This window comes from Mesoplodon densirostris, chromosome 1 (genome assembly GCF_025265405.1).
Source record: "Mesoplodon densirostris isolate mMesDen1 chromosome 1, mMesDen1 primary haplotype, whole genome shotgun sequence".
NCBI lineage: Eukaryota > Metazoa > Chordata > Mammalia > Artiodactyla > Ziphiidae > Mesoplodon > Mesoplodon densirostris.
In genome coordinates, this window is record NC_082661.1 from 7,997,038 (window position 1) to 8,013,858 (window position 16,821).

At 50.9% G+C, this 16,821-nt stretch overlaps 1 protein-coding gene across 1 annotated transcript; it reads left to right on the forward strand.

Annotated features, from left to right (window-relative positions):
• The first annotated feature begins 12,584 nt into the window (after positions 1-12,584).
• Positions 12,585-15,263, forward strand: NKX1-2 (NK1 homeobox 2). Its single transcript, XM_060096563.1, has 2 exons — positions 12,585-12,795; positions 14,536-15,263. Exons 1-2 carry the CDS (start codon positions 12,585-12,587, stop codon positions 15,261-15,263), a joined length of 939 nt encoding a protein of 312 aa, XP_059952546.1.
• The last annotated feature ends 1,558 nt before the right edge of the window (positions 15,264-16,821 follow it).

Below are 16,821 nucleotides of genomic sequence, written 5' to 3' on the forward strand. Positions count from 1 at the left end.
AAAAAAAAAAAAAAAAAAAGCAGAATGCAAAATTGTATGTAGACCACTGCCTACAAAAATAAGGCACAGGAATGGCTGAGAAGAAAATGGGAATATTGCAGTGTGTTAGTCCAGTGAGATTTTGGATTTCTCACCGCAGTAAGAAGCCAGAGCACCACAATGAAGAGTAGCCCCTGCTCGCCGCAACTAGAGAAAGCCCACACACAGCAAAAAAGACCCAATGCAGCCAAAAATAAATAAATAAAATAATTTTTTTTTAAAAAATCATGGTTCTTAGCTGCAGACAATAGAAACTTCTCCAGCTAGAGGGGTATGTTTATACAAGACATCAAGGAGCTTACAGATTTCCAGGGGGACTGGGTAACCAAGCTCAAGTACTGCACAGCAAAGAGCCGTGCAGCTCTGAGAAATGCCCAATTTCATTGTTCCACTGAGAATACTGCCCCATCACTTGGCACTTAAGATGACAGGGACCTGATAGTACTGCCCCGAAAGAACCAAATCCACCCACCATACCTTCAGAGAATTCTCTCTCTCCACCTATGGTCACCATCTCACTTTCATCATGTCTGGCTTGGTGGAACCTAGTGCAACCTGCAAGGGAGTCTGGGAAATGCAGTGTTTGCATTCCAGATTCTGTGGTACAGGAACTGAGTGAGTCAGTCTGGATAATCTACCAGGATCATCATGAGCCATACATCACCCATGTATAGAACTTCAACTCTGTGGGCTCCGTGGATCCCAGGGTCCAAAAAGGTCTAAAGTGTGATCTTTGCCTTTGAGTCAAGACTGGGCAGAGGACAAGATGTACACTTTTAAGATTACTGATCAAACGTGTGCAGAGTGCCAGTGAGTGACAGACACAGCCAAGACGATGGACTCTGGGGGCTGTGGAGGGCAGCTGTGGTTTCTGAGCAGAGGGGCAGCCTGAAATGGACCTTGAAGCATGGCTGGGCTTTAGCTTCATGCCAAAGAGGAAGAGGAGAAAGGGCACTTCTGCCTGTGGTGGTGAGTCCATGTGTAGTTCTCCCTCTCCCATTAGCTGGGCATGACCTTGGGCAAATCACTTTCTATATCTAAGATTACGGAGACAGAATAATGGCTCCTTGAAGGTGCCCACGTCCTACTTCCCAGGACCTGTGAGTGTGTTACCTCACATGGCAAAGGGGACTTTGCAGATGTGATTAAGCTAAAGATCTGGAAATGTGACATTATCCAGGATGATCCACATGGGCTCGATCTAATCACAAGAGTCCTTATAAAGGCAAGAGGGAGGCAGGAGAAGAGTCAGAGGAGACATGACAACACGTCATGCCGAGGTGAGAGAGAGATTTGAAAATGCTACGCTGCTGGGCTTGAATATGAAGGAGCCATGAGCCACGAAATGCAGGCAGCCTCTAGGAGCTGGAAAAGGCGAAGAAATGGATTCTCCCCTACAGCCTCCAGAGGAATACAGCCCTGAGAACACCTTGATTTTAGGACTTCTTGCCTCTAGAACTGTGAGAGGACAAATTTGTGTTTTTTAAGCCACTAAGTTTGTGGTAATGTGTTACAGCAATAATAGGAAATGAACACAGGGACCCGAGTCTCTCACCTGAAGAATGACATGTTGGTCCAAGGCAACAGATCCCTCTTAAGTGTGGGCTCAGACCTAACCCAAAAGTCCATGACCTTTCTTTGGATGTAACAGAAGAGCATTGTATAAGTTAGAGTTGTTTTGGCTGCACGTAACAGAAATCCACCTATAGTTGCTCAACCAGATAGACTTACTCTTTCTCAAATACCAAGAAGCCAAGAGGAAGTCAGGCCTGGGCAGGTACAGCAGTTCCCAGGAACGTCAGGAAACAGTCTACTTCCAAATTTCTGCTTCACCATCCTTAGGCTTTCACCTTCATGCTGTCAAGATGTCTGCTGTACCCCCAGGCATCATGTCTGCTTTCAAGAAAGAAAGGAAAGGAAAAGGGAAAAGGGCCTCTGACAACTGAGTCTTGCCCTTTATACCAGGAAAGACAAAAGCTGCCCCAGAATCCAGACCCAACAGATTCTTGTTTATATCTTTGGGGCCAGAGCTAGTCAAGCGGCACATTAACACTCCAGTGTTCAGGGATGTAAGAGCTTGGCCTCTTACATTTCCAATAATAAGTCTACAAATCATGTCTGAATTTCAGCTTAAATATGAATCCTTCCAAGCCTCTTTTGCTGTAGTAGACGTGTGTAAAATCCTTCCAGACTTGCTTGTATTAGCTAGGACTCTTTGGTTGCCAGTGACAGAAACCCAGCAGCAAATGGCTTAAATTTAAAAGGAATGTATTGGCTCTTGTAACCAGTCTAGCAATGATGGCTTCCGATGTAGCTGGTTCTGAGGCTCGAATGGTGGAGTTCTGGGTCCTCTGACTCTCCATGTCCTGGCTCTGCTCTCTTCTCTGGGCCCACTTCCTTCTCCCCGTGTGGCCAGGCTCTCTCTAGGCAGTGGGGAGGGAGGACTGTGGCAGTTCCAGGCCATAGAGCCCTGGGTAAACCACATGGTAAAGAACATTTTCCTCAATTTGGCCTGATAGTTGCAGAAAGAGCTCTGACTGGCCTTAATGTCTGTGTTCAGGGGGAAGAGGTACTGTGATGATGCAGCCTGACTTAGGTGCCGAGGAGGGGCACTTCAGTACAGCCTCACCACGGCCACATAGAATGGGGGAGGAATGTCCCCAGCAAAAGGCAGGGTGTTGTAACAAGAGTGTTATGGTCTGAAAGTTTATGTTCTCACAGAATCATGTATTGAAATCCTAACCCCTAAGGTGATGGTATTAGGAGGTGGGGCCTTTGGGAGGTGATTAGGTCATGAGGTTGGAGCCCACATGATTGGGACTAGTGCCCTCATAAAAGAGACCCCCGGGACTTCCCTGGTGGTGCAGTGGTTAGGAATCCACCTGCCAGGGCTTCCCTGGTGGCCCAGTGGTTAAGAATCCACCTGCCAATGCAGGGGACACGGGTTTGAGCCCTGGTCCGGGAAGATCCCACATGCCGCGGAGCAACTAAGCCCGTGCGCCACAACTACTGAGCCTGCATGCCACAACTACTGAAGCCCGCGTGCCTAGAGCCTGTGCTCTGCAACAAGAGAACCCACCGCAATGAGAAGCCGGCGCACTGCAACAAAGAGTAGCCCCCGCTCAGCACAACTAGAGGAAGCCCACACACAGCAACGAAGACCTAATGCAGCCAAAAAAAAAAAAAAGAATCCACCTGCCAATGCAGTGAACACGGGTTCGAGCCCTGGTCCGGAAAGATCCCACATGCCACGGGGCAACTAAGCCTGCATGCCACAACTACTGAGTCCACGTTCCACAACTACTGAAGCCTGCGCGCCTAGAGCCCGTGCTCTGCAACAAGAGAAGCCACTGCAATGAGAAGCCCACGCACCGCAATGAAGGGTAGCCCCTGCTCGCCGCAACTAGAGAAAGCCCGCGCGCAGCAACGAAGACCCAACGCAGCCATAAATAAATAAATAAATAAATAAATAAATAAAAAGAGAGACCCCAGAGAGCTAGCTCATTCCTTTCACCATGTGAGGACACAGTAAGAGGTCGGCTGTCTGCAACCTGGAAGAGGGTTCCCTCCAGAACCCGAACATGCTGGCACCCTGATCTTGGACTGCCAGCCTCCAGAACTGTGAGCAATAAATTTCTGTTGTATATAAGCCACTGAGCCTGTGGTATTTTGTTTTAGCAGCCCAAAAAGACTAAGAGAAAGAAACCAGGAAGAGACACCGTGCAGGCAAGATTAGCAGGTGTCTACTACCCGCAGAGACCCTTCATTCTGACCAAAGTCTGTTTTCCCTGGAAAGTGAAACCAGACCAAGGGAGGCCTACGTGAGCCAAGGAGTTCTGTCTTATCATGGTGGGCCTTAGTGAAAAAAAAAGTAGAGATCCATTGATCCAGAAGTGTCTCTCCAGCTTTAGTTCGCATTAGAATCACCTGGAGGGCTTATTAAAATACAGGTTTGGATTCAGGGGGACTGGGACGGGCCTGAGAACCTGCATTCCCAGCAGGATCCCAAGCAATGCTGATGTTGTTGCTCTTCAGATCTAGATCAGTGTTTCGCAAATTTTAAGGTGCATGTGAATTACCTGGGGGACATTATTACAATGCATATTCTGATTCTGTGGGTCTCGGGTGAAACCTGAGACTCTGCATTTCTAACAAGCTGCTGGGCCACAGACCTTCCTTTAAGGAACCAGGGTCTAGATTCTAGACTCCAGAATGACCTCTGGCAGCTCTGGTCATCTATGACTCTGTGATATTTTCTTTTGCTAAAATAATCTCACTTGGACTTTCTGGTGGTGCAGTGGCTGAGAATCCACCTGCCAATGCAGCGGACATGAATTTGGTCCGTGGTCCAGGAGGATCCCACATGCTGCAGAGCAGCTAAGCCCTTGAGCCACAACTGCTGAGCCTGAGCTCTGGAGCCCACGCGCCACAACTACTGGAGTCCGCGTGCTCTAAGGCCCGTGCTCTGCGACTGCTGAAGCCCGCACACCTAGAGCCCGTGCTCTGCAACAAGAGAAGCCACCGCAATGAGAAGCCGGTGCACCACAACGAAGAGTAGCCCCCGTTCGCGGCATCTAGAGATATCCCGCGTGCAGCAACCAAGACCCAACGCAGTCACACACAAAAAAATCACTTTGCAGAAAGACAGCACATCCAGGATATTGCCCTCATACGTGCACGTTGTTAACAGAGGTGCCGATTGTCGAAGCTGTAAATGATGCTCCTGGCCTGCTTCTCCCCTACTTCCGGTGGCTGCTCGGCAGGGTCTCCGAGCAGACAGTGAGGGGAGGCTCAGGCTATCTGCTCAAGTGCTTCTGAGCCACTTGGGCAAAGGTTTGTGGGAGATGATAAAGTGAGTGACATTTTCCCAGGATTTCCATGTTTCTTCAGCCTTTCTTTGGCCATGGAGCCTGTTCCGTGTTTGTACAAAGGGTGGGGAGCTCGTGGCTTTAACTCAGTCTTTGAGTTCTTAGGATCTGGCATTAGACCCTCAGTACACTCCCATGAGAGGCTTGTTCGTTAATAAGGTGTGGGCAGTGGTTAAGGGGGAGCAGCAAAGCTCTTGTCCTCAGAGGCTATAGCAACAGTAGAACCTTCACCACCCCTAGGCCTGAGTTCTTACTACAACCGTAGAAGACCTGTAGCTGCAGGAGAGCTGTGGCCTTTGGTTCAGGAATGTGGCCATTGCCGACCTGTAGCTGGGTGAAAGGGGAATAAATCACCTTTTTCCTCACATCTCTTCTATCCCTGCAGTTTTCTTTTGCAAAGAGCACGGTTGCCCAGCATAAAAGCATAAGGTGCGCAAAAAACTCATGGGATTTCCCCTGAGGAAGTTGGATCCACTATAAAACTACATCCATAGCTAAACATTTCTGGATCTCATTCTTATTTTCAGCTCAGTCTGCACCCCCTCTTAAGGTGTGGGGTTTCCAATCTATCTTAATCAGACTGAGGAACGTTGGGTTTATGCTGTTAAGCCACAGTTTATTCCTTTCAGCTCTTCAACCTGCTAAGTGCCAGGTGCTAATGGGCACAAAGACAAATGCTGTGTGGCCCTGGCTTCAGGACAGTCTGAGGACCAGGCAGTCTGTATGCCAGGCAGGGTTCTTTGACCCCAGCTAATTGAGTTCCAAAATGGGGGCAGGGGCAGCAAGGGGAGAGTTGGGAAGGCTTTAAGGCAATTTACAGAAGCAAAGGAAATGCTCAACAACCAGACCTCAGAAAGTACCAGAACCATCAACTCCAGGAGTGGGAAATAGCAAACGGTTTCTTTCAGGCCTTGCTGCTAGGATGAAGCGGCCCCAAGCCAGTGTCAGTCACTCTGCTTCAGATTCCTGCGGGAGAGAGCATGATTGGTCCTGCAGGAGGCCACTCCCACCCTGGGGCCCTTGATTGGCGATCCCACCACTACCACATGTAAGGGGGATATCTGAGCAAAGTCAAATTACCAGTACCAGAAAAGGGGATGAGGATACCGATCCCGAAAAGCAAGAGATGTCCACCCGGGCTGGATGGAAGCCCACTGCCCACTCTCCAGGATCCAAGGGCTGGCCAGGGTCTCTGAGAAGGTAGCATGCATGGGCAGGGGACCCACACACATCTTACCCAGAACCTAGCCTGTCCAGGGACCAAGGCTGCACAAGCAGCTGGAACAGATAGTGAAGAGCCTGGCATTCAGTGCAGAGGTCTTTAGTCTTCACCCCACGAACCCCAGTAGCCATGGAAACACCAAAACAGTGAAGGTGGGGTCACTTGACATATGCATGGCTTGAGTGGCAAACTTGTGACCCACAGACCTGTTTCTGATGGCCTGATTTTCAACACTGTGAATTGATTACCAGCATTGGAGATGTCACGTAAGAGTTCAGATTGCCGGGCTTCCCTGGTGGCGCAGTGGTTGAGACTCCGCCTGCCGAGGCAGGGGACACGGGTTCGTGCCCCGGTCCGGGAAGATCCCACATGCTGCGGGGAGGCTGGGCCCGTGAGCCATGGCCGCTGAGCCTGTGCGTCCGGAGCCTGTGCTCCGCAAAGGGAGAGGCCACAGCAGTGAGAGGCCCGCGTACCGCAAAAAAAAAAAAAAAAAAAAAAAAAAAAGTTCAGGTTTCCAGTTTCTCTGAGGCAGTGTGGAGATCTGGCAGCACTGATCAGCCTTCCTGCAAGGGCACCGCCCACCAGCCGGAGCAGCAGCAATCCTTCAACCTGAGCCACAGGTACTCCAGCCGGCCAAGGTCCCCGGGCAGCTGGCTTGCTCATGGAGGCCGAGGGCTGGCCCTCGGAGGGCTGGCGTTAGCATAGCCGTGTGAGGTGAACAGCCTGCTGGGGCAGCCAGGCTGCAGGCAGGGAGGCCAGGAAAGGAAGATTAAAGGCATCAATAACAAAGGATGAAATGATGCCATTTGCAGCAACATGGATGGACCTGGAGATGATCCCACTAAGTCAGTCAGATGGAAACAGACAAACATCATATGATATCACTTGCATGTGGCATCTAAAATATGATACAGGTCTTCCCTGGCGGTCCAGTGGTTAAGACTCCGCACTTCCACTGCAGGAGGAGCGGGTTCAATCCCTGGTCAGGGAACTAAGATCCCGCACGCCACTTGGTGTGGCCAAAACTTTTAAAGAATAAAAATAAAATAAAATAGGATACAAATGAACTTATTTACAGAACAGAAACAGACCCACAGACATAGAACACAAACTTATGGTTACCAGAGGGGAAAGGAGGCGGGGGAGGGATAAACTAGGAATTTGGCATGAGCAGATACAAACTACTATATATAAAATAAATAAACAACAAGGTCCTACTGTATAGTACAGAGAATTATGTTCAATATCCTGTAATAAACCATAATGGAAAGGAATACAAAAATATATATATATATATCTGAATACATATATATCTGAATCACTTTGCTGTATACCAGACACACACACAGCACTGTAAATCAACTATACTTCAATTAAAAAAAAAAGATTGAAGGTGTGACATTTGGGCACAGAGGTGGGGAACAGAAGACTTTGTCCCCTGCCTTGCAGGAAATCCCCCAAGAATGATAGATCCTACAGGTCTCCATTCACCCGGGAAGCAACTGCTTCATATACTTGCCAAGCTCTACCTTTCTCCCTTGTCTGTGTTCTGCCTGTGCCTCTCTTTGTACGGTATGAACATGGCGTGTGATGCTCGTGGTCAGAAAGAGCCTGCATTGTGTCTCTGTTCCTTCTGTCTCTGTCCTTCCCCAAGTCTCTCCTCATATGTCCTCAGCTTGTCACTTGGCATTTTTCCCCCATTCACTTTCTCCCAATGACATGTCTCTACTTTTCCAGATGCCCAGAGCAATTTGGTTTGCCTGGCAATTCCCTTCTCTTGGGTTTCTCCTGGGAATGTCTTAAAACGTTAGAAAACACTGAATGTAACAGCTTCCAAAACTGCATCCCAAAACCTGCACCACGGTCTCCTCCCAGGCAGTGCCTGAGCTCTAGTCATTTTCTCAGAGGTCCTTTTCCATATCCCATTTCTGTGTGTAACTTTGAAGGAAAGCCGTTCGATAAATGTCTACAATTGGACTTCACCCTGGAGCAGGAATGTGACTTCCTTGAAGAGAAGAACTTTACTGAACCAGGCTCTGAAATCTCACTTCCCTTGTTCAAATCTCAACTTCACCACTTCCTAGCTCTGGGGTCGTGGGCAAACGTGCTCTTAAGCTTGGTTTTCTCGACTGTAAATTGGGGATATAATAGTGCCTGCTTCATGGGGTCGTGCATGGGGAGAGTTAAATGAAATAACCCCAAATAAGCAAAAGCTTAGCCAAGTGCCTGGTCCAGAGCAAGTGCCCAAGAAAGAAGAGCAATTATTGTGAATACTAATTGTCGCTATCAGGACAATACCCCCTCCCATTGTTTTCTCACCTTTTTTGATGCTTCCTCCAAATTTCTGAAATAAAGAAATTGTTTTTTTAACCTGTTGATTTCCAAAAAGAAATACTGATTTCTTAAAGCAAGATATATTAAGTAAACATTTTTATTTGGGTTGCAGACCGGGGACAGGTGGGAAGGCTACACTTTGAGCTTTCACAAATCAAAGTCTCCGAAGTAGGTTTTTCAGAGGAATACTTGCTCTGCTTGGCAGCCAGAGTTCAAAGCCCTGGGGGGAAATGGTAAACTAGCTTTTAACTGTAAATGAACTCTCCAGCAAAGAGGTACAGAGTCAAGTAAACATTTAACAACTAATTCTGCTGCTGCCAGTAGTTTCTTTTTAACATCCAGTGCCTCGCCCCTCCCATTCTGCAGCCAGACTTCAGTTAAAGAAGTACGCGGTTCACTACTCCCCCTTTGTCACCAAGATGTGCCTTATGAAGCTGTCTCTTGGCATTAATGTCCTACCCCGTGGGCTGGCCCAAACTGCAGGGTTTTACCTAGAGAATTTAAGTTGTATTTTATTTCAGGAGCATAAGATTTTATCTAAGGTGCTTTAACACAGCTCCCCCTGCGTATACTGCAAATTCTCTCCATTGCTAACACTGTTCACGGCTCGGGCAGCAGCTTCTCAAGGCTGTGCTGGAATTATAGGCCACTTTGTTTGTGGAATAGCTCGGGAAGCTTGGCACCATTGATTTGCATCAGTGCCTCCAGAATAGACTTTGCCTTCTCCTTCAAGATACTATCTAAACTGTGAAATTCATTAAATAGCCCCAGAAATGGATCAGGTTATTTAACACGACATCCCTAATGGCGCAATATCTCAGCTGTCTGCACAGATAGTGAGCATTGTCTTGGATAGTGTTATCAGCCCAGGACACCCGCTATGAATATTGATCCCGAGCTTGTTACAGCCATCACTTGCCATCAGGACAGGTCAGGGATGGAACCCACCTAGCATCAAAGCAATTTAAAGACAGCACTCAGGCAGAATTTTAATGCCCACGCTGAAAACACAAATCAACTCCATGCACAGGGGGAAAGGGGCTTGCTGGCTCTGGATATCCTTATTATATAGGAACACCTTGTGTATAAATACACGCACGAGGATGTTAGCAAGTCAACACATCTCCAAATTGTTCCCATATGAAGTCTCACTGCCTTCTAGTCATTTACGAAGCAGGTGGCCAGAAACACAATTCCCCAAGGCACGCCCTCCCCTCACCAAATTGAAGAATTTAACCTGTTCTTTGGGTGGGGTGCTTCTCTTTGGGTGAATAAGTTGGGTGAATAAGAGGGAGCATTTTCTATTCCTGCAGTGTTGATGGGAGACACCGCGGTGTTTCTTGTGGCATCTGTCTCCAGATGCCAAGTCCTGAGTGCAAGGGTTCACATAACCTTGTGCTGCACTGAACACACATATCAGAAATAAAGGACAAGGAAAAAAGAAAGACAACTAATAGGAGTTCTGAAAGATTCACAGTCTTAAAGCACATGGCCTTTATGTGTTCTTGACTTTCCAATTTGTTGCTTCTACTCTTTCCGCTCCTTTTCTGTATTTAACACCTGTGGACCTCAAAGGAAAAATGATTCATATTATTTGAACAAAATTTTTGGAGACAATTGATAAAGTGAAATGAAAATGACCCAGGTTTGGCCTGCCCTGGCTTCTGTGCCTTACATGTCACTCTGGTTGGGGGCATTCGGTGCCCTCTGGAATGCCAGCCCACCTTCCTGTGAAAGTGGTTTCAATATTTCTTACAGAACAGATAAGAAGAGGGACCATGAGAAGCCAGAAACGTCCATTCTGGAGCTCCCTTAAAGAGATCTATTTCTAGCTACATTGAAGAAACTAAATCTGAAAAAATATGAATGTGGGTGGAAAAATGTAAAAGGGGACTGGGATCAGTGGGGAGGGAGAAAGAAAAGAAAGATTTTTTAAAAAATTTTATTTTATTGAATACTTGATTTACAATGTCGTATTAATTTCTGCTGTACAGCAAAGTGACTCAGTTATACATATATGCATTATTTTTTGTATTCTTTTCCATTATGGTTTATCACAGGATATTGAACACAGTCCCCTGTGCTATACAGTAGGATCTTGTTGTTTAAGAAGGTTTTTTTTTTTTTTTTTTTTTTTTTTTTTTTTTTTAAACCAAGTGAGAACTGGGTGAGAGAGAGTTGTCAAAACAAAAAACAAAGTACCCTATCTGTGATCTGGAAGGTTCTGTGATTGGTAATCCAGGGTCCTGGGTACCACACTTTAGTACCATGGCCACCTGCTTTGGTTTTCCCAAGGCCCACATTCCCTCTGATGGGAGGTGGTCCATGGGGCTTGGCCAGGGCACTTCCTGTTCTGATTTCCTTTTAAAAGCACAATCCATCTCTGCTTTAGGACTGAAGCTGGCTTGAATTTCGGCAGGGCTTTAAAGTCCCCAGGGAATACAGTGGCCGCCTCTGGGAGGGGCCACGAGGTTTGAATGAGAAAAGCTCCTAGAAGCTGGCCTGTAAGACCTTCTCTACAATAACGGAGAGGATTAACAGCACACGCCCCTCCCTCCTCCCCCACGCACTTCAGTGAGAAGGTTTCTCCTCTCCTTCCTACTCCTACCTGACCGGACAATCTTAATTGCCAAGTCATTGTTTGGAAACCCCATGGGGCAGGGAAGAAAGGGACAACAGCCTTAGAGGTAGTTCTGGGCAGAGGGGTAGGAGAAGCCTCAGAATCTGCCGCTGAGATAAATGCTTAGCGCTCAGACTTCTCCCCAAACAACAAAAGGGAAAAAAAGAATGTTAAGAAGGGCCTGGCTGGTGGAAGCTTCCCCGAGGACTGATGTGCACCATCCCACGGGACTTGGTGGGGCAAATGGAAGCTTTTACAATTGGCTCTGTACTTTGACCTTAAATCCAAACCAGGCAAACATCTTTTAACCTTTTTCTTCTTGGGGCTAGGGGGAGGGGAGTATGAGGGTCAAAGATGCAGCCTGATTCCCAGAGACCCAATATCTGTGCACATGATCAAATCTGTGACTCTGAAGAAGCCCTGAAGGGCATCAGGCATTGCGCTTGGCGTCTCTGCAGGCCAGGGCAGCCACCCTCACCTGGCTCACCTGCCCCCACCAGAGCATCTCACCTGGCTCTGAGACCGCAACCCGCAAGTTTTCCAAAGCGTCAAGTCATCTTCGTGGGGGCTCAGACATCTCTCCAAAACCCCTGCTGCCCTCTGACCTCCAGAGTGGAAGGGAAAGCCTCTGACACAGTGCGGGACTTTCTTTCGTTATTTCCTAGCGAGCAGGACGTACTGAAAAGAATAATGGTCCGGGAAAGAAGCCCTGGGTTCGAATCCGGACTCTGTCACCAACTAACAGTGACCCTGGGCAACGTCACTTCTCATTTTTGAACCTTAATTTCCTCATCTTAAAGCTGAGATAATAGTCTTGCCAGGCCACGCCCACCTACAGGGATGCTCAGAGGATCAAACGTGATCGCGCAAGTCTAAGGGCTTTGTTAACTGTAAACTGTGAGAACATGAGGGCTTTTAAATCCGAGGTGATCAGGTCTGAGGCCATTGCCGTGATTCACTGGCGAAGCAGGAGATGTGCTGAGCGTTGCCTTGAAGTAATCAGTGCTGGCCTCAATTGCATCTCCAATTCAAAGGCGGGTGCACTGGGGGAAGGGTGCAAATCACAGCCCAAGTCTGGGTGGGTGTATTGGGAGGATCTCCGGGAAGAAAGCGTCCGGACTTCCCTCCTTCGCGCACCCCGAGTTCCCGCAGGTTGGGCGGAGGAGCGCTGAGCCGGCGGCGCTGTCCCGGCGGGAGCGCGCATCAGACTCACCAAGGCGCCCCCTCGCCGAGGCTAGAGGTCCCCGAGCCTTAGTCTTGGGGCTGCTGCGAGCGCGCCCTGCACTTGGAGGGGGCCTGGGCAGCCCAAGTGCCAATCCGCGCTCAGCCCCCCGCGGCTTCTCCACGCCCCCCCCCCCTCCACGCCCCCCTCCCCAGCTTCACTTGGCCGTCCCGACCCTCCTACCGGCTGAGAACTGCGGCCGAGCCACAGCCGAAGGCAAGCCCGAGCGCGGCCATCCCGGACTCCGCGCCGCCGGCCTCCGGCCCGCGGGCGGCGGGCATGCTGGCATGGCAGGACGGCGGGGCCAAGGCGGCTCCCTCCCACCACAAAATCTCCTTCTCGGTTCTGGACATCCTGGACCCTCAGAAATTCACCCGCGCTGCGCTCCCAGCCGTGCGCCCTGCTCCCCGGGAAGCCAAGAAAAGTTTGGCAGAGGCCGAAGCAAGGAAGGGCTCCAGCCGGGACCCGGCCCCGCAGCGAGAGACGCCTGGTAAGGATGCGAGGCGGCCTCCGGCCCCGGAAAGCCCCAGCTTACATGATGCGATGGGAAGGTGGGAGGGAGGGCCGTGGATCGGGTGAGTAGCCCTTAGCGGCGTCTTCCCCAAGGGGGAGAGGCACACAGGACCAGGCATGTAATTAAATTGACGCAGAAAGGGGGCCTCCAGCATCCTGGGTCAGGGATTTGTCACCGAAGCCTGTCCCTGCTCACCCGCCAAGCAAGCAAGGACCCCAGCTCTGATTTACTCGCAGAGGAAACTCTTACCCAGCGCCCACCTCGTCCAGGCTCATTCATTTATTGGGCATTTAATGGTCCCTTATGTGCCAGGACCTGGGCTAGAGACTGGGATAAAAGTCAGCAAAAACTTCGAAACCTGCGAGGTAGACAGCATCATCTCTCCATTTTCTGGATGAGGAAGCTGAGGCTGAATCATGTGTCCGAAGTCTTAGTAGGCAGTGAGGTCCGGTTTTCGCACCCAGGGCCCACTTCCAACCATCCAGAGACAGATGCAGACTCCGCTGCCACACACGCTCACTCTCCCCAGACCAATCGTTGACTGGGCTGGGGCCGGAGTGGGGTGGGGTGACGGGAGGCTGTTGGTCGTTTGTCCTCGAAACCCTTTTGATTTAACCCCTAACTCTGGGAATTCCTTGGCGGTCCAGTGATTAGGACTCCACCTTCCACTGCAGGGGACATGGGTTCGATAGGATCCCACAAGCCGTTTGCGGCAAAAACAAACAAACAAACAAAACAACTCCTAACTCTGGAGGACACCTGATGATGGGGTCCAGGAAAGTTTGTGTCTGAAAGGAAAGACAAAAAAACAGCAGGACCCAAGCTGGGTGAGGCGTGGGCACGAGGTTCCCTGGAAGGACGCCAAAGATCGGGGGCTCAGGTCAGGGAGAGGCTTGAAGTCTCGGCAGCTCCCCCGCTTCCCTTCGCCAAGTTTAGCGGTGATTGTCTGGGGCTCTGGGCGCCTCTGGCGGCTGCGCTTGGGCCTGGGCGGTCTGCCTGGTAATTGTTCGGATCGCCCCTCGCAGGGGCCGCGCTCCCCTTTCCCCACCCCCATGATCGATATTCTATTACTGGCGCCTGCATATCTCCTGCCCGCAGCTTGCAGGTACCGACTTCAAACCCCCTTTCCCTGTCTGATCCTAATATTGTTCGATTAAAACTTACCTTTAATAGATGACATCTATCGATCCGGCCCCGCACAAATCTGAAACTCTATTAACACGGCAGGAGAGAGAAGATGGGAAAGAGGGAATTTCACTTTAAAAGGGAGGAGGGGGCGCTTAATAACTTCTTTTTTAATTGCTGGCAGTTCCAGGCCAAAATAGGCTTCTAGGGACTGGGGAGACAGCCCCAAACGCGCTTGACATATAGATGTCTTAATGTACAACGATAAGGTTGTCCAATAAGGTTGTTATTTTTTCTTAATGTGGAGTGCCACTCATTCATTCGAAATACACTTCTCGGACGCCTACTAAGTAGTAGGTGGGTGCAGAGAAAGCGGGCACTGCAACCCTAACTCCCACCTCCTGAAAAGGGCTTGCAACTAAGAGCGGTCGTGGGGGTGAGGGCAGGGAGCGCAATTCCGGAGAGGGTCAGGGCTGGGCTCTGGGTTGGGCGGAGAGAGCTGCCTGCTCTGGGGAGGACGAGGACCAGGTCTGGGGACCAGGACCGGCCGTGTAGTTCCGGGCTTCTGATCACCGTCCCCTTCTCCCCTAGATGCTGCGGGCCGAGGCGCCGGCTTGGCGTCCCCCCTGGAGGGCTCGGAGGCGGAGGAGGCGGAGGAGGAGGACTTGGAGGACGCAGGGCGGCGGCAGCTGCGGGAGCGGACTGCGCGCCTGCAGGAGGCCCTGACGCGCTCCCCCGAGGCCCGGGCCGCGGCATCGGCGGCGGGGGAGAGCAGCGCGGGCAGCCTCGCGGGCTCCCCGGGCTCGCCGGGCTCCCCGCGGCCCCGGCGCCGGCGCTCAGAGCCCAGCTGCTCCAAGCCGCGGCGCGCGCGCACCGCCTTCACCTACGAGCAGCTGGTGGCCTTGGAGAACAAGTTCCGGGCCACGCGCTACCTGTCTGTGTGCGAGCGCCTGAACCTCGCGCTATCGCTTAGCCTCACTGAGACGCAGGTCAAAATTTGGTTCCAGAACCGCAGGACCAAGTGGAAGAAGCAGAACCCCGGCGCTGAAGGCGCGGCGCAGGCGGGAGGTGGCGCGCCCCAGCCTGGGACTTCGGCAGGGGCTGGCGGCGGCGGCGGCGGCGGCGGCGGGGCGGGGGCCAGCCCGGGTCAGCTGGGCCCGGGCGCGCATCCTTTCCAGACTTTCCCTTCCTACTCGGCGGCCAACGTCCTCTTCCCGGCCGCCGCCTCCTTCCCGCTGACGGCCGCCGCCGCCAGGGGCTCCTTTGCGCCTTTCCTCGGGCCCTCCTACCTGACCCCTTTCTACGCCCCACATCTATGAACCCGGAGGCCCTCGGGCCCCACTTCGTCCGGATTCACGAGTGATTGGCGTGGACTTGTGGTCCCCACCCCACGGAGGGGCGCCAACGCGTAGGGACTGCCCCCTCCTGGTGCGCGGGTGTCTGCGCGCCCCTTCCCTTCCCGCTGCGGGGAGGCGCCGCCAGAGGGCAGGGAGAGGCCGCCCGCCGACTGCCGCCGCGCGCCTCCCCGCCTCGCTGAACCCTTGAATTCACGCGGTCCACTAAAGAGGGTCAAGGATCTGCCATCTTTAAAAGTGTCCGGAGACGGAGGCTGTCCTTAAACCTTCCTGTTTCTGGACCTTGTTCTTCACTTTCGGTCAGGCTTAATTCAGTTCAAGGGTTCTTTCTGAGGGTCTGGGTGTTCCGCGGCGCGGGGCTAACCCAGTGGCGGGGATGGGATGTCTCCAGAGGGAGACAAGACCCGCCCTCCAGCTGCTCACACCTAGGATGGAATCTTCAAAGGCTGTGGCTCACTCAGAGGGTAAGGAGCTTTCCCTTTTCACAGCTGACTGTTTCCCATTTCATACTCTATTACTGGCCCAAACCCAGCGATTCCTTCCAAATACTGAACAAAATTGGAGAAAGCTGAGTCTGTGAGCGCACACTGCCGCCGTGAAATGGCCTATTTTTTAAATGCATAACAGTCTACATTTTTAGGTCTTCGTTTAAGGTTAGGACTTGAGCGCAACTCTCGTTCCAGTCTCTCCCACAGGCTATTCCTGAGAAAAATGTGTACCTGATTTTTCGGAGGAGACCGGAAGTTCTTTTGGGAAATGCAACAGCTTTATTGCTAGACTTGCCTGCTGAAGTAGACGCACTTCCACACCACTGCGAGTTGTTGTTTTTTTTTTTTTTTTTTTGCTGTACGCGGGCCTTTCACTGTTGCGGCTGCTCCCGTTGCGGAGCACAGGCTCCGGACGCGCAGGCTCAGCAGCCATGGCTCATGGGCCCAGCCGCTCCGCGGCATGTGGGATCTTCCCGGACTGGGGCACGAACCTGTGTCCCCTGCATCGGCAGGCGGACTCTCAACCACTGCGCCACCAAGGAAGGCCCCACTACAAGTTTTGAGAACAGCTTTGATAAACCACGGCTATGGCCCCAAAGGCATAAAAATAACAAAGAGACAAATGGCTCAACTAAAATCTTGAGGTCTATGCATGAGACTGCCCATTTGGGTATTCAGTATTTGATACTGTGAAACTTCAGTCTTGGCTAATATGTCTGTCCCAGCAAGTCCTAGGCTTCCAATAGTGATCGAACCCGGGGGAGAGTTCGCGCCTCCAGCACAGGCTGCAGTCATGAATTGGACTATTTTTTTAAAGCACAAACTCAACATTTTTAGAGCTTCATCTAAGATTCTGACTTGAAAGATACTCTGTTCCACACAGACTCTCCAAGATGGCATGGTGAACAAGCAAAAGGTCGTTAGGGGCTGTAAAAGAAATAATTTTGGGGTGTAAAAAGCTACCGTGGAAGCAAAAAGCATATTTACGATGGATTCAACTGCAGTAACTTAATATATGGATGAGCATTCTAACT

What these genes read in the sequence shown, in the direction of transcription:
- NKX1-2 (XM_060096563.1), top strand. Translation starts at nt 12,585, where the DNA reads ATGCTGGCATGGCAGGACGGCGGGGCCAAGGCGGCTCCCTCCCACCAC. An exon ending in CCCGCAGCGAGAGACGCCTG is followed by an intron (nt 12,796 to 14,535) that starts GTAAGGATGCGA and finishes CTTCTCCCCTAG; the next exon opens with ATGCTGCGGGCCGAGGCGCC.